The sequence below is a fragment of the Mauremys mutica genome, chromosome 24 (genome assembly GCF_020497125.1).
Source record: "Mauremys mutica isolate MM-2020 ecotype Southern chromosome 24, ASM2049712v1, whole genome shotgun sequence".
NCBI classification, from domain to species: domain Eukaryota; kingdom Metazoa; phylum Chordata; order Testudines; family Geoemydidae; genus Mauremys; species Mauremys mutica.
Genome location: NC_059095.1, coordinates 16547682 through 16572044, shown reverse-complemented (window position 1 = coordinate 16572044; position 24363 = coordinate 16547682). Strand labels below are relative to the sequence as shown.

General features: G+C 50.9%; 1 protein-coding gene across 3 annotated transcripts; it reads left to right on the top strand.

Annotated features, from left to right (window-relative positions):
- Window positions 1-589: 589 nt before the first annotated feature.
- Window positions 590-22376, top strand: CAPS (calcyphosine). 3 transcript variants are annotated; one of them, XM_044999081.1, is made up of 6 exons: window positions 590-640; window positions 797-1006; window positions 13720-13855; window positions 17450-17627; window positions 18257-18466; window positions 21950-22376. In XM_044999081.1, the coding sequence occupies exons 3-6, from the start codon at window positions 13749-13751 to the stop codon at window positions 22049-22051; spliced, it is 597 nt and encodes a 198-aa protein (XP_044855016.1). In that variant the 5' UTR covers window positions 590-640; window positions 797-1006; window positions 13720-13748; the 3' UTR covers window positions 22052-22376. The 3 variants fall into 3 exon arrangements, with proteins under 3 accessions (XP_044855016.1, XP_044855015.1, XP_044855017.1); XM_044999080.1 differs by lacking the exons at window positions 590-640; window positions 797-1006 and adding an exon at window positions 8367-8766; XM_044999082.1 differs by lacking the exons at window positions 590-640; window positions 797-1006 and having other exon boundaries at window positions 13176-13855.
- The last annotated feature ends 1987 nt before the right edge of the window (window positions 22377-24363 follow it).

Below are 24363 nucleotides of genomic sequence, written 5' to 3'. Positions count from 1 at the left end.
GCTGGGGGGTTTTTGTGTGTGAGATTCAGGGGGCCTATGCTAGAGATAAGTGTGTGGGCTTTTACAGTATTTTGTTTCAAAACAGTTTGGTTTTTACTCTTCAGAATGTGATGTGTTTTTAAGATGTGTTGTTTTAAAATTAGTGTTTAAATCGTTGTTGGTGATTTAGGTGGTCTATGCAAGACATAGTTATGGTGGGGGATTTAAAAAGTATTGCACACTTTGCATGGTGTAAACATGCACCTATATGAAAAAATGTCTAGGTTTTAGAGAAACACTAGTGGTAGAAATAAACCAAAACCTGTGTGTGTGTGAACAGCCTGAAATGTATTATTTTGTTTTAAAACTATGACTTTTTAAATAGAAAAACACCCTAATGAGTATTTTATTTTTTTAAGTTGACAAGACAGTTTCATGTGTTTTATTATAATAATGTCTGCTCCACAGTATGCTCAAAACATGAGATCCTTAGACCAGAGGGTATATATTTATATAATGTCACTCTTTGTCCTTGTTGTCCTTAGTAAATAATGGTACCTATCTTTATTGCAGGATGCAAACAAGCTCAAAAGGAAAAGGAAAGAGACAGCTGAAAAGGAAAACTCACCAGCATCAGTGATTGATGGATGGATGAAGCCCAGTAAATATATTTTGCTTATTGGTTTGGTTATTTTATGAGGTTTTGTATTTTAAGCAAATACATAGGTGAGAGAGATGGTAAAGTTAAGTTTTGTAAAATGTTTATTTGATGCTAAACTGGAACATCTGTTTTTCTTCTCTCCTGACCATGCTGTAGTCAGAGCTACCAGAACTGCCAGAAATCTGCTCTGAGACCTTTAATAACAACAGTGCCAACGCAAAACAACACAAGAGTGCAGATGAAGAATCAAGGCAGTCCAAAGCTCGTATACATCAAACCCAAGGACAAAACGAAAGACTGGTAAAACGCAACCATGCAAACTCCAGTTCCTCAGCTGTCAACACCACACCAAACCCTGAGAAAACTGTGAGTGAAAACACACACATTCACTAACCCAGAGCATGCGCTTTAGGGGTCGTGAATAAAAACCCAAGGACTGAAAAGTCCTGTGATGCTGGGGTGTCTCCTGATGAAGTATCTGAAAATTATTACAAACCAGTCACCCAACACAGTAAGCTCGGTACAGCTCTTTGGTAGTCTAAAAAGATTTGGGAAAAATATGACGCTTTGTTCAGAAAGCTGATGGGCACTGTACCTGCAGGGGTTCTAAAAGAAAGGAGGAGGACTGGAAACTACATCAAAAATGCAAAAGCTCTTGTGGGTGACTTTTTGAAAAATACTTCAATTTTTCCAGAGGGCGGCTCTGAGCCAGGCATGACTAGCTGTGGAAAGGGGGCCTGGGTAAAAGGGGCATCCTCAAGGGTACACATCTGCTAAGGCATAAACAAAATGGGGGACAGTGCTTGGGGGATAAACGGATGGCTGCCTAAAAGTTACGGGCCAGGGTCGCTGTAAATTTTTTTTAAAAGGCTAAAGAGGTGATGAGAAAAAAACAAAAAGAGATGCCTCCTATTGGATTCTCTCAGACTGGTGTGTCAGAGAATGGGGATGTGGACTCTGGCCTGCGGGGTGGTGGTGACTCTCAAACAGAGTCTAATTTAGAAAATTTCCCAGAAGGCTCTCTAGACAGGTCCCTGTCTACTCCTGATGATCCTCGCAGTGGCCACTTGGATATACTCTCAAATAGCATCTGACCTAGAAGATGCAGCTGATGGTCTGATAGAGGAACCCCCAAGTAACTCTGAAAATGCAAATGCAGACCCCAAAACAGACATGTATATGGAGTAAGTGAGAAGTTGGCAGTGGTAATTACCTACATATGGGGGTTCGGTGTATTGTGGGAATTTCGTTTTGTCAATCTTGAGCAAATAAATTCAGTTCAGCAGGCCATCAAAGCCGTACACAGGACGATACAGTTAGTTCTCGATGACATTAACAGTCCCTGACAATTGCGTTCAGTTACATTTAGAGAGTCATAATTTAACCAACCCTTTGTTTTCGGTAAGAAGAACTAGGGATGAGCTGACTTCTGAAGACTTCTTAAATCAGAACTCAAAACTGTTACAGAGTAATAGAGAGATGCATGTCAATGGGATGTTGTGCCTCATTGTGACAGTTGTAAAAAACGTGGGCAGGGGTGGCCGTAGAGTTTTAAATTCTAGCCTTAGTAGTCAAATCATCCATAAAAAGAGACAGTGTTTAGTAGACCTCACTTACACGGCTACCAATCTGTGTTTTGCAGGTGGGCTCTTGGCCATCATGTCTGATTGGAAAGCCACAGATGAGGAATTGTTAGACGGGTCGAGAAAGTTGCTTGAGAAACTGGTGTGGTCAGAAGCAAAAAAAAATTATACTCAGCAACATAGTGGCATTTGAACAGCATTTAGGAATCAACATATAGGTGTGCTTTATGTGGTGAAAGGCAGGTGGGGTTTTTTAAAGTGGAGGGGCCCAGTGTACCCCAAGACTTTTTTTGTCCTGTTGCATGATGAGCATTATTTGGGGTTCTTGATGTGAAAAAATTGTTCAGTGCGAAAAATTGTGAGTTTTACCACACAGTGTACAGTCACAACCATTCTTGCAGGTATCGTTGCTGCCTCTGCTGGAGTGTGATGTGCTCGGAGAGTGTGGGCATGCAGCTGAGGTGTCCTAGCTTTAGACTGTATTGTTGCTCCAAAGAGTGTTTAGACAGACACATAGACTGCGTTGAAAAAACTGTGATCAATGTCAGTCTTACGTGGACAAGGGGCACAGGTGTAAAGGGAGGCTTGTAAGCAGTGTCAGGGCTTGATCACCAGTGATGTAGACAGCCACCTCTGTTTTATGGACAGCATTAGAAAGCCCAGAGCATCGGAAAAGTATATTTTTTACGATTTTGAATTCCCACAGGAGACAGGGTTGCATGTGCCCAATTACATTTTTGCCATGTCCCTTAACCTGGAAAAATCTTGGGAATTTAAAGGCAGTGAGTGTCTTTCTACTTCTGTTAAGACCTTTTATTGACAAAAAAAGTTCCAGGACTACACGTTCCTAGCACACAATTCCAAAGGTTATGATGTGTACTTCATCGTTAGACAGTTACTGAAGGAAAAGATGTGCATAGAACTGATAACTCAGGGTAGTAAACTAATGTGTGTGGAAGTTAAGGCCCTGGGCATTCATTTTATAGACTCTTTAAACTTCTTGCCCAAGAAGCTTAGCAAGCTCCCACAGGTGATGGGGTTTGAAGGGTGCAGAGGGTATTTTCCACATATTTTTAACATTTTAGAAAACCAAAATTATGTGGAGCCTATGCCCGGTGTGGAGCACTATGGCCTAGACAGCATGATGTCCAGGGAGAAAGCAGAATTTCTTGACTGGTATCGGGACAACAGATATGAGAAGTTTGACTTGCAGAAAGAGCTTGTGTATTATTTACCTTTCTCCTACAACAGACTGGGCTAGTAAATTCACAGCATAGCTACAGTTGTGTAGAAGAGTGCAGGAGAATCACTGTTTCTAAGGGCTGGTCCACACTAAGAAGCGGGGTCGAACTAGGGTACGCAAATTCAGCTACGTGAATAGCGTAGCTGAATTCGAAGTACCCTAGTTCGAACTACTCACCCGTCCAGATGCCGCAGAATCGAAGTCCGGGGCTCCAAGGTCGACTCCGCCACCGCCTTTTGCAGTGGTGGAGTACCGGAGTCGACCGCGGCGCTTCCGGAGTTCGAACTATCGCGTCCAGATTAGACGCGATAGTTCGAACTCCGAGAAGTCGAACTCACCGCGTCAACCCGGCTCGTAAGTGTAGACTAGCCCTAAGTGAAAGTGGACAAAACTACAGTTTTGGCTCCTGGCCAATTTTTAATATCTTTCCAGTGAGAGCGGGAGGGATCCCTGTCTGGGCACTGGCTGCTGCAGGGTGAAGGCATCTTTGCAGCTGCCAATGATCAGTTCATGCAGCTGGGCTGAGCCAGCATTGCTGGGTTGATACTGGCATGTGTAGCTGGTGTATACCTAGAATCCAGGCCACTGTACCCCAAAGGTTGCACGTACCAGCTGCTTCACTACCTAAGATGAGGAAATAGGCATCTGCTCTTGTTGGCCATTGTGAATGGTGCATTTGAGCTCAGCGCAAAGGCCAGAATTTCCCTGCCTGGGTGAGGCTGGGCCTTTGCTAAACGTGTCACCGAGCAGGACAGCTCACTCTCTTTAGGAGATCTAATGGGGCCACTCAACTTGGGGGAGTCCCATCCACTCTACCAATCATCTTTGAGAAGGATGTCCTGATAGAGGCACAAGCTCCTCTGTTAGGCCTGGTTGGGAAAAGACTCAAGAACAACTGGCCGAAGTCACGGCTAAAATGTCAAGATAGAACCAGAAATAAATGCAGGTTTGGGTGGGTGGTTGGATAGAGTAGAGGCTGCATGAAAGCTGGGCAGGAGCCAGGCAGGTCTGGGCACGTGGTTATATAGTGGAGGCTGTAGGAGGGCAAGGCAGGGGCCAGGCAGGTTTGAGTTTGCTTAGGTTTGAGTAAGTGAGGGTTTGTCAGACGTGCAGTCTGCCCCTTCTCTGTGCTGGGGAAATTGTCCTAGGCCCAATGGGTAGTTAGGCACCCAACTCTCACATGTACCTTTGAAAAATGTCTCCCACGACTTTTGTGGCTGGGATTTCCTACAGGTGATCAACGTTATATTGCTGTGTGTGCTTATGCCTTCCAATGTGCCCTTCCTCTGTATCATCGCAGCGGGAAGGAGCTTGTTACCATGACACGCAGGCTGGCAGCATTTTGACTTGCTGTTACATCACTGTTGTTGTTTTTCTGAGAGCCTTTTCATCTCTGTGTGATATAATCAGCCCACAAGAGACAGTAGGTGAGTCACTCCCACAGCAACACTATCATCTCCCTACGCTTGCTTGATACCCCCATTAATACATCCAGGGATGGTGTTAGCCCTTTTGGCCCTGGGAGCGGCTGGCATTCTGGGAGTGGCCCTGGGAGTGGCTGTTCTGTAACTGGCATTCTTCGAGATGTGGAACAGATATGAGCAACACAGTAGGTGTGAATGGTCGCCACGTGCACCAGTCCTCTGGCGTCCTTATTTTTGGGGTGGGCGTGGGCTGGCCCTGTCGCTCCTTGTGGTTCATCGATTTTCAATGTGTTGTATGCCTCGGCCAAGGACCACGAATACCTCTATTCCCACCCGACACCTAACTCACTAGTAGTAAAATTGATGAACCACAAGGAGCGACAGGGCCAGCCCACGCCCACCCCAAAAATAAGGACGCCAGACGACTGGACTTCCAGCACCAGTGCACGTGGCTACTAGTGAGTTAGGTGTCGGGTGGGAATAGAGGTATTCGTGGTCCTTGGCTGGCACAAAGTACTTCCTCTCGGCCTTCTTGGAGATTGGTGCCAAGGAGGCAGGAGTTTGCCACAGGGTGTTAGAAATGTTGGCTATACCCTGGTGCAGGGGCAGAGCCACTTGGCCCGGTGTCGAGGGATACAACACATTGAAGAGGGAATCGGACGGGTGCTCCATCTCCTTGGTCTACAGCTGGAGGCTGGATGCCATCCGCTTTAGGAGGTCTTGGTGTGCCTTGAAGTCTCCCTGTGGGACTGAAAGTGGAGGTGCTGCTATGGTGTTGTCTGGTGCCAGGGAGAGGGCCCGCATGGAGCCGAGGGCCTTGGTCGGTACTGGGGGGTCGAGCCTAGATCAGAGTCCGGGCATGGATCCACTGACTTGTGGCCCACCAACTTGTCTCGTAGGCAGCTGGATGAGGCCGATGGAGCCTGAAACGCTCCAGTAACCAAGCGGTCCCCCGTCTGGGCAGGCATCGGTGGCCACGGGGCCCACTGGCACCACTGCTCTTGCCACGGCCCCTTGCCTCTGACCGGCTGGGAGCCTGGTGGCGCTATCTGTCCCGGTTGAGCAATGCGGACCGAAGACAGGAGGCTGGGTGCCAAGGCCGAGGACACTGTCGAGTGCACGGTCTTGCGAGAGTGGTAGGAGCGGCAGTGCCTGCGACGCCGCCTCCCTTGGGACCTGGACCTCGACGTTGAGGAACAGTACCCGCCCAAAGTGCTGCTTCGGTACTCGTGACAGTGTTGGGAAGACCAGTGCCCCTGCGCCGAGGCATCGCGGGGGGAGTCTCGAGCGCGACGTCTAGGCGAGCAGGAAGTGGAATGGGAATGATGTCTATCCCATCGAGAGTGGCTGCGGTAGTCATGCCGCGAAGGGGAGTGTTCCCGGTGCCTCCGCTTGCTGGCAGGTGGTATTGAGAGTCCCCGAGACTCCTGTCCGGGCAGTGGCCCAGATGGCCTGGCTGGCGTCGAGGGCGGGCGCGAGCTACAGGAAGACCAGTCGCTACGCGCCGAGCGGTGTGGGGAGCAGTCCTCAGGGTGGGAACTGTGTCCCGCCGGGAAGGCTTGATGGGCCCCCAAAGGAGGCTTGCCGGGGGCCCGTCCCCAGCTGCATGCCTGGGACCGACAGGCTCATGATGTCTTTTGCAGCCTGCATCGCCTTGGGCGTTGACGGCATCTGTACCGGTGGGGATGTGCGCACGGACAGCACCGGGCTTCTCCACTCAGCCAGAGTCGGAGGCCTTGAGCCCAGGGGGGACTGAGGGCTTCCTGACGTGGGACCAGCCTCCCCTGTATCCTTGTCTCAGTGCTGCTGCGAGGTAGGGCCCTTCCCCTGTTTCTTGGAGGGAGAGTGGTGCCGACTGGTCGAGGGGGGGGGGGGCTTGCTATGCATCGATGACGTCGCGGCGAGTGTGGAGTCCGCTCAGTGTGCTGGACTTGGGGCCAGCGCCGCCTCCATCAGGAGAGCTCGAAGTCTCCTTCTTAGTCCTTGGCTTGGACGGCCTGCAGATCTTACAACGGTCGCTGATGTGAGTCTCACCCAGGCAGCAGAGACACTCAGCATGCAGGTCACTCCTAGGCATAGAATGGCAACAGGAGTCGCATGACTTGAAGCCTGGAGCACACCCCACTCTAACACCTGGAGAAACAATCCACGAACGGTACTACTAAGGCTGAGAATAAAAAGCTGCAGCAGAGCTGGAGCACAAAGTTCCAACTACCTTCAGTGGCGGCAAGAAGGAATTGACCGTGGGGGGAGCGGTGCCACTCCAGGGGTAGCCATGGTGCTCCCCCAGTATGGGTACTGCTGAGGGAAAAACTTCCGGCACCGGTGCACGTGGCGAGCACCTACTGTGGAATACACCTGAACAATCACGTGAAGAAGAACTACATGTATGACCTAGCATTTGGCAGTGTACAAATGCATGTTTGATTGTGTTTAGTTAACCAAGGGCTAGGCAGGGGCGAGGTAGGTTTGGATGGGTGGTTGGAGGGAGTGGAGGCCGCGTGAGAGCTGGGCAGGGGCGAGGTAGGTTTGGATGGGTGGTTGGAGGGAGTGGAGGCCGCGTGAGGGCTAGGCAGGGGCGAGGTAGGTTTGGGTGGGTGGTTGGAGGGAGTGGAGGCCGCGTGAGGGCTAGGCAGGGGCGAGGTAGGTTTGGGTGGGTGGTTGGAGGGAGTGGAGGCTGCGTGAGAGCTGGGCAGGGGCGAGGTAGGTTTGGGTGGGTGGTTGGAGGGAGTGGAGGCCGCGTGAGGGCTAGGCAGGGGCGAGGTAGGTTTGGGTGGGTGGTTGGAGGGAGTGGAGGCTGCGTGAGGGCTGGGCAGGGGCGAGGTAGGTTTGGGTGGGTGGTTGGAGGGAGTGGAGGCTGCGTGAGGGCTGGGCAGGGGCGAGGTAGGTTTGGGTGGGTGGTTGGAGGGAGTGGAGGCCGCGTGAGAGCTGGGCAGGGGCGAGGTAGGTTTGGATGGGTGGTTGGAGGGAGTGGAGGCTGCGTGAGAGCTGGGCAGGGGCGAGGTAGGTTTGGGTGGGTGGTTGGAGGGAGTGGAGGCTGCGTGAGAGCTGGGCAGGGGCGAGGTAGGTTTGGAGGGGTGGTTGAGTGGAGGCCGCGTGAGAGCTGGGCAGGGGCGAGGTAGGTTTGGGTGGGTGGTTGGAGGGAGTGGAGGCCGCGTGAGAGCTGGGCAGGGGCGAGGTAGGTTTGGATGGGTGGTTGGAGGGAGTGGAGGCCGCGTGAGGGCTAGGCAGGGGCGAGGTAGGTTTGGGTGGGTGGTTGGAGGGAGAGGAGGCCGCGTGAGGGCTAGGCAGGGGCGAGGTAGGTTTGGGTGGGTGGTTGGAGGGAGAGGAGGCCGCGTGAGGGCTAGGCAGGGGCGAGGTAGGTTTGGGTGGGTGGTTGGAGGGAGAGGAGGCCGCGTGAGAGCTGGGCAGGGGCGAGGTAGGTTTGGATGGGTGGTTGGAGGGAGAGGAGGCTGCGTGAGGGCCAGGCAGGTTTGGGAGGGCTGTGGGGCAGCGAGAGAGGCTGGGCCTCTGTTGCTCTTGCCTGGCCCAGGACAGACTGCAGTGGCACATGTCTTGGGGAGACTAAGTGTTCACTAGAGGCTTCTGTAAATCTCCCCCTGCCACACCCCAGGCTCCCAGCTCCACATTTCCAGGACGGGGTGCAACGTATTTCTGCCAGCCTCAGCTCACGTACCCGCCCCGCTCCCCCCCTTCCAGCCCTGAGGGCACTGTGCACTGTGGCAGCCTAGCAACAGCCAGGTGGCTGAGACGCAGCTTCCAAGCGTTGCTATAGAGACAAGGTGTGGCCCTGCCCTCCCTGGCTTAACAAGCACACAGGATTTGCAGCCGCTCCACTTGGACCCAGGGAAGAAAAGATTTTTAAAGGGAATCAAGGTAAAGGCAAAATGCACTGAGTGGATCTAATGGTGCCTGGAACAACTGGGTGATTGAGCTGTGGGGAGGTGGGACCCCCCAACGCTGCCTTTGGGTTGGGCTGCAAGGTACCAGGCAGAGACTAGCTGGTAGATCATTGTAACAATGAGAACAATGACACATTAATTACAGGTGACTGCTCAGGCATCTGCCAGTGCGACGCTCTAAGCCTCAACACTACAGTGTGCTACAGGTCGACCTCCGGCCTTAAATGCCCCACTGTTCACTACTTTGCTTCCCCTAAGGCAGCAGTTTTCAAACTCTGGGTGGGGACCCAAAAATGGGTCATGACTCCCTTTGAATGGGGCCACCAGGGCTGGCTTAGACTTGCTGGGGCCCGTGGCCGAAGCCAAAGCCCGAGGACTTCAGCCCTGGGTGGCAGGACTTGGGTTGCAGGCCCCCTGCCTTGGGCTGAAGCCCTTGAGCTTCAACTTCCCACCCCCATCCCCGAGGGCAGCGGAGCTCCGGCGGGCTCAGGCTCGGCCCCCCCCTCCTGGGCTCGTGCAGTATTTTTGGCTGTTGGAAGGGGTCGCAATGTCTAGCTGGCAGCCGGTATCAAGTGGGGTGCCCCAGGGGTCAGTCCTAGGGCCGGTTTTGTTCAACATCTTCATTAATGATCTAGATGATGGGATGGATTGTACCCTCAACAAGCTCGCAGATGACACTAAGCTGGGTGGGGGAGAGGTAGATATGCCGGAAGGTAGGAAGAGGGTCCAGAGGGTCCTAGACAAATTGGAGGATTGGGCCGAAAGAAATCTGATGAGGTTCAACAAGGACAAGTGCAGAGTCCTGCACTTAGGAAGGAAGAATTTCATGCACTGCTACAGGCTGGGGACCGAATGGCTAAGCAGCAGTTCTGCAGAAAAGGACCTGGGGATTACAGTGGATGAGAAGCTGGATATGAGTCAGCAGTGTGCCCTTGTTGCCAAGAAGGCTAACGGCATATTGGGCTGCATTAGTAGGAGTATTGCCAGCAGATCGAGGGAAGTGATTATTGCCCTCTATTTGGCACTGGTGAGGCCACACCTGGAGTATTGCATCCAGTTTTGGTCGGTCTCTCTCTCTCTCTTTTCCCCCTCTCCCCCAACTACAGAAGGAACATGGACAAATTGGAGAGAGTCCTGTGGAGGGCAACGAAGATGATTAGAGGGCTGGGGCACATGACTTACGAGGACACTGGGGTAATGCCATGACTGGGCTAATTTAGTCTGCAGATGAGGAGAGAGGCGGGATTTGATAGCAGCCTTCAACTACCTGAAGGGGGGTTCCAAAGAGGATGGGGCTCGGTGGTTCTCAATGGTGGCAGATGACAGACCAAGGAGTAATGGTCTCAAGTTGCAGTGGGAGAGGTCTAGGTTAGCTATTAGGAAACACTAGTTCACTAGGAGGGTCATGAAGCACTGGAATGGGTTCCCTAGGGAGGTGGTGGAATCTCCATCCTTAGAGGTTTTTAAAAAGGCCTGGCTTGACAAAGCCCTGGCTGGGATGATTTAGCTGAGGTTGATCCTGCTTTGAGCAGGGTGTTAGACTAGATGACCTCCTGAGGTTGCTTCCAGTCCTAATCTTCTATGATTTTATAAAGTGGGAGAACCCCTGGCTTTACCTTGGAAACAATAACAGTGAAACCCTTTCCAGTCCCTGTCAGCCAGCTGTGGTCATTCAGTCTGGCAGGGCCCAGGCTGGCTTTGTCAGGACACAGCTGCTAACATGACCCGCTCCAGGCTGACTGCGTTGTGGCTCAGCCACATGCGGCTGGGCTTGATGTTAGATGCCTGTGATGCTGACACAGCCACTCCTTCCCATGCCTCTGCCTGCAGAGCCCAGGCTCCACCGCTGCCCCTGAAGAGATCTGGGACATGGCAGGCAGTTCGGTTCAGTCACAGTGGACTCTCTGTACCTGACAATATCGGAAAATGGCGCTGCCCTGTGGGTATGGACTCGATTGGCATTCTACTGATTTAGCTCTCAGGAGGCCTTGCTGCCTGGCTGCTGGGCTGGACAGTGCTGTGATGCAGCTGTGATAGTAGCAGTGTGGCTACACTTGCAGCTGGGAGATGAAATTCCCAGCTTAGGGAAATGGACACATGCTAGCTCTGCTCAAGCTAGTGTGCTAGAAATACAAGTGTGGCTATGGCTGCACAGGAGGTGGCTCAGGCTAGTCATTCCAGTATGTTCCAAGGATCTCACAATGGAGCCCATGCTAGTCCCTGGCTGTACTGCTACTTTTCGAGCACTAGCGCACCCAAAGCTGGGAATTACACACGCTATAGTGTACACCTACCCCCAGACAGTTTGTTTGTATCTTTTAGCTCCATTTCAAAATCTGGGCTTTGCTTAGGTATGAGTAAGTGAGGGTTCTCTGTGCTGGGGAAATGGCAGATTTCAAATCTCCCAGGGGAAATTGTCCCAGGCCCAATGAGTAGTTAGGCACCCAACTCTCACATGTACCTTTGAAAAATGTCTCCCACGGTTTTTGTGGCTGGGATTTCCTACAGGTGATCAACGTTATATTGCTGTGTGTGCTTATGCCTTCCAATGTGCCCTTCCTCTGTATCATCGCAGCGGGAAGGAGCTTGTTACCATGACACGCAGGCTGGCAGCATTTTGACTTGCTGTTACATCACTGTTGTTGTTTTTCTGAGAGCCTTTTCATCTCTGTGTGATATAATCAGCCCACAAGAGACAGTAGGTGAGTCACTCCCACAGCAACACTATCATCTCCCTACGCTTGCTTTAATACATCCAGGGATGGTGTTAGCCCTTTTGGCCCTGGGAGCTTCTGGTTAGTAGTTTAGGTACAATGACCCCCGATGTGGTTTTCAGAGTCACTGCTTTCCAGGCTACAGTTCTCCATCCTGCAGGAACCTAGCATTTGGCAGTGTACAAATGCATGTTTGCTTGTGTTCAGTTTACCAAGTACTCCAGATTATCTGTGTTCAGGGCACCTGCTTCTCCATGCATTCCCCCTCCGTGGTCCACTGTTGTCTCCTGTCTCCTCTCTTGCACAGAGACCCACATCTGTCTCCATCCTGTCTAGGATGGTTCCAGGCTACACAGTTCCCTGCCTACACTGGAATATTCCCAGCAAGCCAACAGCCTAAACGGCCAGCAATTGCGCTTTGTTTTCTCTCCAGCGGCTATAAAGAGTGTAATTGCTCACAGTTATAGGTTACCACACAGCTATTTCTAAGCAAGGGCATTCATTCTTAAGGTGAAAGTATCCCAGAAAACATATTTTAAAAACACTCAAGAAACCTACCCACATGCTAATAAGCTTACTGGAGATGTCCCCCAACTCTAACCTCAGACAGGCAGACTTGGGCCGGGGGGGATGGGAGGGGGTTGAATGGAGTGGAGACTGTGTGAAGGCAAGGGCAAGGCAGGTTTGGGAGGGTGGTTGGCTGGAATGAACTCTGTGGGAGGTCTGGGCAGGGGCCAGGCAGGTTTGGGGGGAGGTGGGATGGAGAGGAGGCTGTGTGAGGGGTGGGCAGGGGCGAGTAAGGTTTGGGCGGGTGCTTGGTTGGAGTGGAGGCGGTGTGGGGGCTGGGCAGGGGCGAGGTAGGTTTGGGAGGGTAGTTGGATGGAGAGGAGGCTGCCTGAGGGCTGGGCAGGGGCTGGGCAGGTTTTTGGGGGGGGGGGGTGGGATGGAGAGGAGGCTGTATGAGGAGTGGGCAGGTTTTGGGCGGGTGGTTGGTGGGAGAGGTGGCTGCATGAGGAGTGGGCATGGGCCAGGCAGGTTTTGGGCGGGTGGTTGGAGGGAGAGGAGGCTGCCTGAGGGCTGGGCTGGGGCGAGGTAGGTTTGGGACGGGTGATTGGATGGGCCATCTTCCTGTCATGGATAGTAGGAAAGAACTGAAGGGGACGGCTGCCCTCATGCAGGGGGTATTCATGCATCTACAACAGCGCTCACTCATACAAAGACTCCAAGAACTAGCAGCTGCCCAGCTTTTAATTGAGCTGCTTCTGGGCAATTGCCCACGCATGTCCAACTGCCAGTCACAGTGGCAGGTGGCAGGCGAAGGATGATGCCCCTCATACTGAACTGATGACCGGGTCTGGTTTGGGACAGAGGCTCGAAAGGGACGGGCTTGTCTCTCTTTGAGAAGGGCTATGCCAGTCCAGCCTCCTGGCCGGTGAGACTTGGGTGCCTCACTCACAGCTGAGAATTGCAGTGCACGCACACCCTAGGGGTACGGCTACACTACCCGCCGGATCGGATAGCGATTGATCTATTGGGGATTGATTTATCGTTTGTAGTATAGACATGCTAAATCGATCCCCGCTCGCTCTCCCGTCGACTGCTGAGCTCCAGCAGTGCGAGAGGCAGAAGCAAAGTCGACAGGGGAGCCGCAGCTGTCGATCCCGCGCCGCGAGGACACAGAGTAAGTCATTTTAATTCGAGCTAAGATACGTCGACTTCAGCTACGCTAGTCTCATAGCTGAAGTTGCGTATCTTAGATTGATCTCCCCCAGCGTAGACCAGGCCTGAGAGATGCTAGGTGCTTATCTGCGAGGGCCTCAGCAAGTCAGTGTTGTGTCGTCATCTGCTGGTTGGGAAGAGCTCTAACCCAGCACCTGCACTTGAACAGCTGAGCTCAAAGAAAAGGGATCTGCTTATCTTTACACAGCGTGGAAAGTGGTGAGCTCTGAGCTGAGCTGAGCTCTGAGAGCCTGGCACTCAGCACACCGCTTAAGGGACATGGCAGTTGGAAGGAACACTACTTTAGTTGGCCGTTTTTCACTCCAGGGTCAGCCCCTTGTGGCGGAGCTTCACTGGTGCCCCAGGGTTTGTGGAACGGGCCTATGCTGCTGTAGGAGTGAGTGCAGCAGGGCATCTCGGGCGGGGGGGGAGGAGGGGATGTGCATGGGGCCAAGTGCCCAGAATCACATGTAGTGTCTTGCTTTGCTTTCCAGAATCTGACAGCTGGCTGGTCTGCCCCACCATGGCTAGCACAGGCGACCAAGGAATGGAGATACACACACGTCCCATAGAAAAGCTCAGGGCACAGTGCTTGGCAAGAGGCTCAGATGGCATTAAGGGGCTGGCCAGGTATGGAGACACATCCTTTTATGGGGAAAAATCTGCTCCCAGGAAGTGGGCCAGCCCAGTGGCTTAAGAGCGGGCATTACATGGAAGCCGGGCCTTGAGCCATTGGCACAGGGTGATCACTGCCTTAGTGACTGTTAAACCTCTGATGCAGGGCTTCTCAAACTGTGTGTCGGGACCGAAAGTGGGACACAGCCCCATTTTAATGGGATTGCCAAGGCTGCCGTTCGACTTGCTGGGATTCAAGGTCCAAGCCCAAGCCCCACTACCTGGAGCTGAAGCCCAAGCCCCACTGCCCAGGGCTAAAGTTATATGCCCCCTGCCCAGACAGCAGCTTTGGCTCCTCCCCTCCTCCACCCAGTGCGGTGGGGATCAGGCTTTGGTCGCCCCCACCCCGGGGGGTCATGTAGTAATGTTTGTTGTCAGAAAGGGGTTCATGGTGCCATGAAGTTTGAGATGCACCGCTCTAATGAATGGAAGGCCCAGGTTACTTTTAGCAAGAGGAGACTGTTAAGCCTGATCTCCTTGCTGAACAACTGACCTCTGCCTCCCACCTTCTCTTCTCTCCCTTCCCCCCTCCCCCCGTGCTCTTCAGTTATGAAGAGACATTTGCCGTGAGCCATTATGTTTCTGCTCCATTGCATCCCAGGGGGCTGTAGGTCCTGACACATTGGGGATGGGGGTGGGGGGCAGAGACAAGGCTCTGCACCTTTTTCAATTACTGTCTGATAGATAAAGAAGGCTGGAGCCAGAGCAGCCCCCTCCCAGGTGCCATTTGTGGGGATGGTAATGTGAGATGTTGCAGCCTTTTCCAGTCCATCCTGCATTCCCCGGTACCAAGCAGAGTGATGAATTCTCCTGCCAAGGAGCAGATGGTGCCTGGGAGGCAGGTTAGCAGGATTAGCCCCATTGTACTGCTAGGAAACTGAGCCTGAGAGGTGATGCAACTTTTCTAGAGCAGAGCAGGGAATGGAACCCAGGAGTCCTGAGTCCAGTGCATCAGCCATAAGATGGCTCTTTTATTCATCCTCTCCCTTTCCCACTCATAAGAATGGCCCTACTGGGTCAGAGCAGTAACACTGGGTCCAGCTAGCCCAGTATCCTGTCTTCCAAGAGTAGCCAGTGCCAGATGTTTCAGAGGAAATGAACAGACCAGGGCACTTAGCACATGATCCATCCCCTGTTGTCCAGTCCCAGCTTCTAGCAGTCAGAGGCTAGGGACGCCCACAGCATGGGGTTGCATCCCTGACCATCTTGGCTAACATCCATAGATGGACCTAGCCTCCATGAACTTATCTAGTTCTTTTTTTCAGTTCAGTTACAGTTTTGGCCTTCACAACATTCCCTGGCAAAGAGTATCACAGGTTGACTGTGTTGTGTGAAGCAGTACTTCCTTAAAACTGTGCTGGGGCCGGTTTTATTCAATATCTTCATTAACGATCTGGAGGATGGTGTGGACTGCACCCTTAGCAAGTTTGCAGATGACACTAAACTGGGAGGAGTGGTTGATACGCTGGAGGGTAGGGATAGGATACAGAGGGACCTAGACAAATTAGAGGATTGGGCCAAAAGAAATATGATGAGGTTCAACAAGGACAAGTGCGGAGTCCTGCACTTAGGATGGAAGAATCCCATGCACTGCTACAGACTAGGGACTGAATGGCTGGGCAGCAGTTCTGCAGAAAAGGACCTAGGGGTTACGGTGGACGAAAAGCTGAATATGAGTCATAGAATCTTAGGGTTGGAAGGGACCTCAAGAGATCATCTAGTCCAACCCCCTGCTCAAAGCAGGACCAATCCCCAAATGGCCCCCTCAAGGATTGAACTCACACCCCTGGGTTTAGCAGACCAATGCTCAAACCACTGAGCTATTCCTCCCCCTGGAGGGGAGTCAACAGTGTGCCCTTGTTGCCAAGAAGGCTAATGGCATTTTGGGTTGTATAAGTAGGGGCATTTCCAGCAGATCGAGGGATGTGATCATTCCCCTCTACTCAGCACTGGTGAGGCCTCATTTGGAGTACTATGTCCAGTTTTGGGCCCCACACTACAAGAAGGATGTGGATAAATTGGAGAGAGTCCAGCGGAGGGCAACAAAAATGATTAGGGGGCTGGAGACCATGACTTATGAGGAGAGGCTGAGGGAACTGGGAAGAGTTCTGAGGGATTCTGCAGAAGAGAAGAATGAGGCAGGATTTGATAGCTGCTTTCAACTACCTGAAAGGGGCTTCCAAAGAGGATGGATCTAGACTGTTCTCAGTGGTAGAAGATGACAGAACAAGGAGTAATGGTCTCAAGTTGCAGAGGGGGAGGTTTAGGTTGGACATTAGGAAAAACTTTTTCACTAGTAGGGTGGTGAAGAAGTGGAATGGGTTCCCTAGGGAGGTGGTGGAATCTCCTTCCTTAGAGGTTTTTAAGGTCAGGCTTGACAAAGCCCTGGCTGGGATGATTTAGTTGGGTTTGGTCCTGCTTTGAGCAGGGGGTTGGACTAGATACCTCCTGAGGTCCCTTCCAACCCTGAGATTCTATGATTCTATGAAAACAAAACAAAAAAAACCCTGCTGCCTATTAATTTCATTAGAAGGCCCTGATTTATAAAAGCAACTGTTGCCAAAAAATTACATTTTTAGCCATGAAAAATAAAAATGACCCATCAATTTTTTATTTAACAAGTTATGCCCTGTGTATTTTCTTAAATTGCAGCAGCTCAGAGAGGAAGTTGTGTATTTAAAAAGGTATTTTCCCCAATGGCTTGTAGGTGTCAGATTTTCCAAACCCTCACTGTAATTTGTAGATGGCTGTTACATTCTAACTTAGCGGTACATTGATCATGTGGCTGGCTGGGTGGCATGCTTCTTCTTGAGGCTCACATACCCCTTATCTCCCTTGTCTTGACTATCGTCTTGCCTCCCTACCCCCCCCCACTCCCACCAACATTTGTCTTATTCCCACAATAGTCCTACTCCTCAGGCCTGGCTCCAGGGGGTGGGGCTGAAATGTGCTGCTCACAGCCAAGAAGCAGCAGTGCTGCCCTAGCTGACTTCCCAGGAGCCCCTAGTAGCCAGGAGGAAATGAAGGTGCAGCCTTGCTCCCGGGCTGCAGTCCTGCTCGTGAGTAAAAGTGCGACAATCACATGCCATGAGGGAGGGAACCCCAGCAATATCAGAAAAGTAAAATGTTTCCTCCCAGGACCTGCCAATTTCATTAAACAAAAATGAATACTCCTCACCTCTCTCCCTGCAACCAGCCACTTTCTCCCTGACCCATCTCCCCACCCTCTGCTGCTGCCTCTGATGTCAACTCTTACGATTTTGATTTTGTTTGCAAGGCTTGTGTGCATTGATGTTTTACTTAAAGCTCCAGCTCCTGATGCAAATCTCAGCTTTCTTTTAAACATGAATTTATAACCATGAAATGCCAGAAAATCTGACATGAGCGTGCCCTAAAGGCTCAGAAAATAGAAGGCAAAAAAATCAGCCAAAATTCACTATCATAAAAATGGCTCATAATTGTTGGGGGCCCAACTGCTGCAGTTTGAGCATGTGATGTTGGCGCTGCATAACTCGCTCTTCTTCTCCACACTCCATGCCCTGGCTGCAGAGTTTTCCAGATCATGGATGATGATAAGAGCAGGTCCTTGGACCTAGCAGAGTTTGTGAAGGGCCTGAGCTCAGCTGGCATCATGCTGGGAAGCAGGGAGGCACAGCAAATCTTCAGCCTCTGTGACAAGAATAGCAGCGGCACGATGGATTTTGATGAGTTCCTGGAAGTCCTGAGGGTGAGCTGGGACTGCAGTGGCATGGGGTGGGATGGGGAGAGAACTTGTCATGTTGTTGGTTAATGACACCGCTGGCTGAACCAGGGACCCCAGCTGAAAGCAAATGTAGCCTTCCTAGGGGCCACAGGAGAAGTCTAGCACTGAGTTTGCAGTGACTCTCAGTGAGCAGGAAGGGTGCAGGCAGGGCTGAGCACCCCACTAGCAGATGCAGTGGATGGAAGGAGGGTGTTCTTTAGGACTTGCGGGAGGTGGTCAAGTGCTTAATTTTGGGAGCCTTTGGGCCAGTTTGTCAGCAGTGCTGAGTTCCTGTAGCTCTGTCTACAGGTGTCTTAAGATGGGCAAAGTATGGGGCAGAGATGACACTGGTTTCACAGGTCCTCCCACCCCCACAACAGTTTTCTAGGGTCCCACATGCTGCAGGCAACAGGCAGTTTCTAGGGCAATCAGCCCCTGCTGCTAAGGAGAAAATTCCACTCCCTGCTGCTCCAGTAAGGGTCACTGCGTCTGGTCAGGAGTTGTCATTGTCACAGGCACAAGGGGGCACACAGCTGTGCTCTCAGACAAGCGGTGTCTGTGCCCAGAAGCTGAAAGGCAACAAACTGCCCCACTAACAAAGCTTGTCTTTGCAGCCGCCCATGTCGGCCGCCAGGAAGCAGATTATAGCTGATGCATTTCACAAACTGGACAAGACTGGCGCTGGCGTGGTGAGCGTGGAGGATCTCCATGGGGTGTATGACGGCAGAACTCACCCCAAGTACCAGAGCGGGGAATGGACAGAGGAGCAGGTGTTGCAAGCATTCCTGGACAGCTTTGACTCACCCAGTGACAAGGATGGGAAGGTAAGGGAATGGTAGTGCCTGACCAAGGGGCTGAGTTGTGTGGGGCCTGAACTGCTTACTTCAGCAGAGGCCAAGACCCAGCTGCTCTGTAATCATTCCCTGTGCTGCTCAACTGCAGCCAACTGGCCAGAAGCCAAGGGAAGAGGCCGGGCAACAGCGAGTTTATAATCTGATAATTAACAACGAAGCAGTAAATGGGGGGGTCAGGCCCCCCTCCTCCTCCGGGCAGCTTCAGTTGGAAGTGCACCCAGTGACACTTCCATTATTGCAATGCAGGAATAAGGGGGAGCAGATTTTCCCCAAATGGGGCACCTAGAACTGACATCTATGGACAGCCCCGGCTCTCAGGCAGTGAGCTCCAGCAGAAAGCAGCTGCAGGGTGCACTACATGACACCTTACATTGTTTCTTCCTGAGGTGGTGCCTGAGGCTGAAGTAATCCAAGAGTCTGCTACACAAGCAGGATAGGGCCAGCGTGTTAGTTTCCAGTCAATTTTTCAGTGCTCTACAGTTCACAGGTACAAGCAGATCAGCTTGAAATTTGCTATGACAGCCGAAGATCTGAAATAGTTTGAGAGAGAAATTTGGGGTCATGTGGCTAGGGGTTTCTTGAGATATATCAGGAGGGGGGGGAGGGGAAGGTTATAATTGTTCAAAGTACTCCAGAACCATTCACTGTAGGGAGATAGGCTTGAGCTGTATCATAGAGTACAACAGACATTGTGTGCTGCAAATTTGGGGCTAACTAGTCAAGAGGATTCCAGGATAAAACTTTTCTCTTTCCCAATGACATGCATTTAACTAAAACAATACTCTAATATGCACAAGCAGAACCTCATGGCCTGGCCATTGCTTTGACGGCTTTTACATTTCTAAGGATTCTTTAAATGCACAGAAATGAGCTGTGCTCCACCAGGGTCTGGAATAGCCTGTATGATGTGCAGCAGGGGGTGCCTGGTCCAGGGGTTCCTTCCCCATATGAACCTGCTTTTGCTGTTCTAAGTGTTCCAGAACCAGGCACCCAGCCCCTCACACTGGTTTCTGTGGTGAGAATGGGTCTGCTCAGGCACTGAGATTGGGAAATAGAGCTCAGCATGGGAAGAGCTTAAGGAAGAGCTCAGTGAATCCCCCCTGCTCAGATAGTGCATTATCAAGAGCAGTGTTGAGCTGCAGCTCCACTGACCAGGAGTTCAAGTATCCTCTGCATCAACCTTCTGCACAGTGTCTGGACCCCACAGCACCTAACACACACATCTGCTCCTACCATAAGGGGCACAGAGCTCCTTGTACCCTATACTGGAGCCTCGAGCAGGCAGCTGAGGGGCTAAGAAGTGTCCAGGAAGCCCCGCTTACTGCTGAGTTGTGCCGCTGTCACAAATCCCATCTCATAAAAACTAAGGGAAATTCAGAAGCAAAACTGTTCATTACTAAGGAGTTTGGGCTATGGGCACTGCCCGCTCAGTCTTCCCCCAGGGCAAGCCAGGTAATGCAGCATTCAGGTGACACGCCCTCTGCTTTTGCCACCCAGCAGCAGGAGATTGGTACTGCTCAAGCCCAGCCCAGGGCTGTAGGAATAGGCATGCACAGTGGAAGATGTGCTGGGCACAAGGAAAAGGGCAGGTTGGGTGAAGTGTGGCAATATTCTCAGTTCCTATTGCCAATGCATTGGGGGGAGTTACAGGGGTGCAGCTGTCACCCAATGCCACATTTTGGGGTGGGCCAACCTTAGAGTTGTGAAAACAAATGTAAAAATGTCACGACTGAGTGCAAACCAGAAATGATTTTTGACCAACTCTAGGCATGAGAAGTAGACGTGGAAGTTCTGCTAATGGTTCTAAATTGCCCCACTGCAGAACAAAGTAATGCTAAAATAGTGATCTAATGTTACATTATTGCAGTGGTAATATTAATAGTGAAGTAGCAATCTTACTTCTTTATTGTGATTAAAGTTTTCTGACCGGCTGTACTCATGACATTAAAGTCATGTTTCTTTTTTTCTCCCTGCCCCACTTTATTTCCTAAAAATTTTCTTTCAATAGTGATTGCAACATATTCCTACGACTTAGATTTAACCTTTATTTTCCCTGCCCCACCCACTTGACTGCACTAGCAACAGCAGCCCCTGGGTGCATTGCTATAGCCAGAGGCAATAGACAGGGCAGTCCCTAGCCATTTTGGTGCCCTACACAGCTCCCCCCCACCCCAGGAGGCTGTGTGGGGGCCCCCAGCCTCTGTGGAGATGGGGGGGAGGGGGGAACCACCCCACAGCATGTGCCAGCGGCACAGACTGGGTGGGGGCTGGGTCGCTCCACTTCCCGCACTCACAGCAGCGGGAAGTGGAGCAACCTGGCCTAGTCCGCTCCCCTGGCTCCAAGCCTTGGGACTTGGAGGGCAGGGGGAACTCACCCTATTGCAATCCTCAGGGGAGTAGGGGCAGGGCTGGGGCTTTGGGGAAGGGGTTGGAGCTGCATACTGTGTGTCTGGGTAGGGATGGCCCTGGCTATAGGAACTGGCTGGTGGCCTAACACCCTGCAGGAACAAGGCCCTTTCAAACATCTACATTTTCATTTCCTTGTAAGAGATATGTTGCTTAGGCTCCCGCCTGATTTGTGCTTTTATCTCTGCTCCCACATCTTAGCACAAACACACAATAGTCAGAATTTATACAGCTTCATCTTTATTTTACTGGTGGGGCAGATCAAAACAGTGATGTGTGAAGGGTCCCCCAGCAAGCCAGATCCTGCCCTCCCAGCTTGGCTAGCTTGAGCAGCACACTGAAAAAAGCGTGTGGCTGCGGCAGCGCGGGTAGCAGCTCAGGCTAGCAGTCCAATTACAATCCTGCCCAACCCCAGCAGATGTACTGATGGCTGGCCCAAGGCACTAGCTTGGGTCTGTCAACGTGTCCTGGGAACACACTCCCAGCTGCAGCATAGACAAACTCTGCCAGTAAAGGTAACTCCAGAAGGGACCATGAGATCATATAGTCGGAGCTGTGTACAGCACCGGCCACCGACCACCACCCAGGAATCCCTACACCAAGCCTAATGACCAGAATTAGGCCACAGTGTCGCAGCCTTCTGGAGATGAAGCTATTGTGTACCACAGAACAGGAGGGACTGAAGTGCACCCATGTCTGAGGGGCCCCGCAATGGCAGGAAACTGACAGATTTAACCAGGTGACCTGCGCCCCCTGCTGCAGCAGGCAGAACCAAAAAACTAACCCAGGTCCCTTATGAAAGAAATTAAATTAAGTAAATTGCAGTGGATCAGGCCCCTGCATGCCAAACCCCCGAGTGGGGCTGAACCCCCTTGGCTCCCATGGTAGCTTTCCTACAAGGGCACATGGTGCTCCTTCCTGTGTTACACCAGGATGAGCAAAACAGAAGCCCCTTTCTCAATAAAATGAAATGAAATAAGCCTCCAGCTCTGAGGCCTGTTCTGAGCCCCTCTCAAAGATGCCACTTTCACCTTCACTCTCTAACAGGTCACAGCCAAGGAGTTCCTGAACTACTACAGTGGGGTCAGCGCATCCATTGACAGTGATGACTACTTTGTGGCTATGATGAAGAGAGCCTGGAAGCTGTAGCACACGTGAGGAATCCAGTGCAGTCCTGGAAGATGCTATGTTAGAACCAGATTAGGGCAGTTTCCAAAAATCCTATTCAACATTTCATAGCAAAATGCTCTTTTTCGTAGTGATCACATCGCTTGCCACCAAGAGGCCCAGCTTTGAGTTACCAGGCCTTTCCCGAGGCTGTGAAATCTTGACACCTGCCTGCAGAATAGAGAATCATAGAAGATTAGCGTTGGAGAGACCTCAGGAGGTCATCTAGTCCAACACCCTGCTCAAAGCAGGACCAATTCCCAACTAAATCATCCCAGCCAGGGCTTTGTCAAGCCTGACCTTAAAAACCGCTAAGGAAGGAGATTCCACCACCTCCCTAGGGAACCCATTCCAGTGCTTCACCACCCTCCTACCTAATATCCAACCTCGACCTCCCCCACTGCGACTTGAGACCATTGCTCCTTGTTCTACCTGCCACCACTGAACAGCCACGCTCCATTCTCTTTGTAACCCCCCCTTCAGGTAGCTGAAGGCTGCTCTCAAATCCCACCTCACTCTTCTCTTCTGAAGACTAAATAAACCCAGTTCCCTCAGCCTCCCCAGCCTCCTAATAATTTTCGTTGCTCTCTGCTGGACCCTCTCCAATTTTGCCACATCCTTTCTGTAGTGGGGAGCCCAAAACTGGACACAATACTCCAGATGTGGCCTCCAGTTCCAGCTGGGCAAAGAACAGCTCCTTTAGTTTAGGGGCTGAACTGGAGGAAAAAATCCAGTATTTTTTCAAAATTTTGTGATTGAAATTGTTGATCAGATTTTTTTTCTTCAATCTCCCCCCTGCCCTTTGAGTTTTTCATTTCAATTTGGCTGATTTGGGGTATTTTCAATCTTTGTGTTTTTGTTTTCAAATCTGGCCAATTTAAAAAAGAGTTTCAAAACTAGAGCCAATTTTTCAGGGTTTGTTTTTTTTGGGGACAAAACTATTTGAACCAAATTCAGTTTCAGAGTCTCCAAAAATTCATTTTCTGGCAAAAATTATATAAGCTAAATAAAATTTCTTCTAACTCTACTGCAGAGTCCCTCAGCACATTCAAGGTTTAGTTAGAAGGTGGGTCACTCCCCTCTGGGGTAGAACTGGGCTCCGTTGCATAACACTTTTGAAATGCTGATCCTGGCGCACACTCCCAGCTATTTTTTTTTGCATAGCCTATCAACTGGCCTGTAGCCTAGTGTCTGAGCCAAGGCAGAACAGACATGTCCCTGACAGACTAAATCCATGCAGCTGGTTTATATTTGAGTCTTTGCTGTATACAGTTGTGCAAACTGCCTGAAGAACCAGAAACAAATGGAATAGAGTCCACATTGACTCCCCCTTCCCACCTGCCCCAGCACAGCCTGGAATTTCAACTACATAAAAACCTGAAATGAAATGAAATAAAATACGGTAATCCTTCCCTTCCCCCCACCCTTTGCCTGTCTTGTCTATTTAGACTGCAAGCTAGTGCAGGGACTGGCTGTTACCGCATGGATGTGCAGTACCCAGTGCAGTCGGGCTGCGACCTCAGCTATGCCCTGTAGGTGCTACCATAATACACATAATATCACATGAAAAAATTAATACAAAGCTTATTTTGTTTAGCCTGTTCTCTAAGGTGAGCGCTGTGGATGGAGACTGACCCTCCTATAGGAACACACAAGCAGGGGCACTTTCCCCTCATTTTCATCAGATGATACAGAAGCCCAATGCAGGGAAATCACATGCACAGACTGACCTCTTTGCTGTTCAGATCTGATGCAAAGCGCAGCATACAGGAAGCCATTTGGCCTGTACAATATGCTTTATTGGACCTACAAAACCCAGGAACTATTCAGTGTGTTCTTGAGCATCATCCACCGTCACATTACCTATTAACTAACTTTGTGCGCACACACGCACGCAAGCATATATATTGTGTTGGTAATACTACCTGCAATATATGTACTCCAGACATTTAAGCTTTAGTATAGTAGTTCTATAGCCCAAATTGGCCTGTACCTTTGTTATAATGCTGTACACTTATGCCAAGTATTCCCTAACATCTTACATTAGATGGAATAATTTTGGCTTGCATAAATAGGGAAACTGACAGTATCAGGACATATAATTATTTCCTCATGACAACAGGAAAGGAGCTGCCCACACAAACCTAGGAGGTGCCTTCATACCTCTTACTACCTGGAATGCATGTGTTCAGAACAAACAATAAAGGCGTACACCATGGTACCAGAAACAAAGACAGAAAGTTGATTAATTAAATTCAGTTCTAAATGACATATGCTTGTTTTACCAGAAGAAG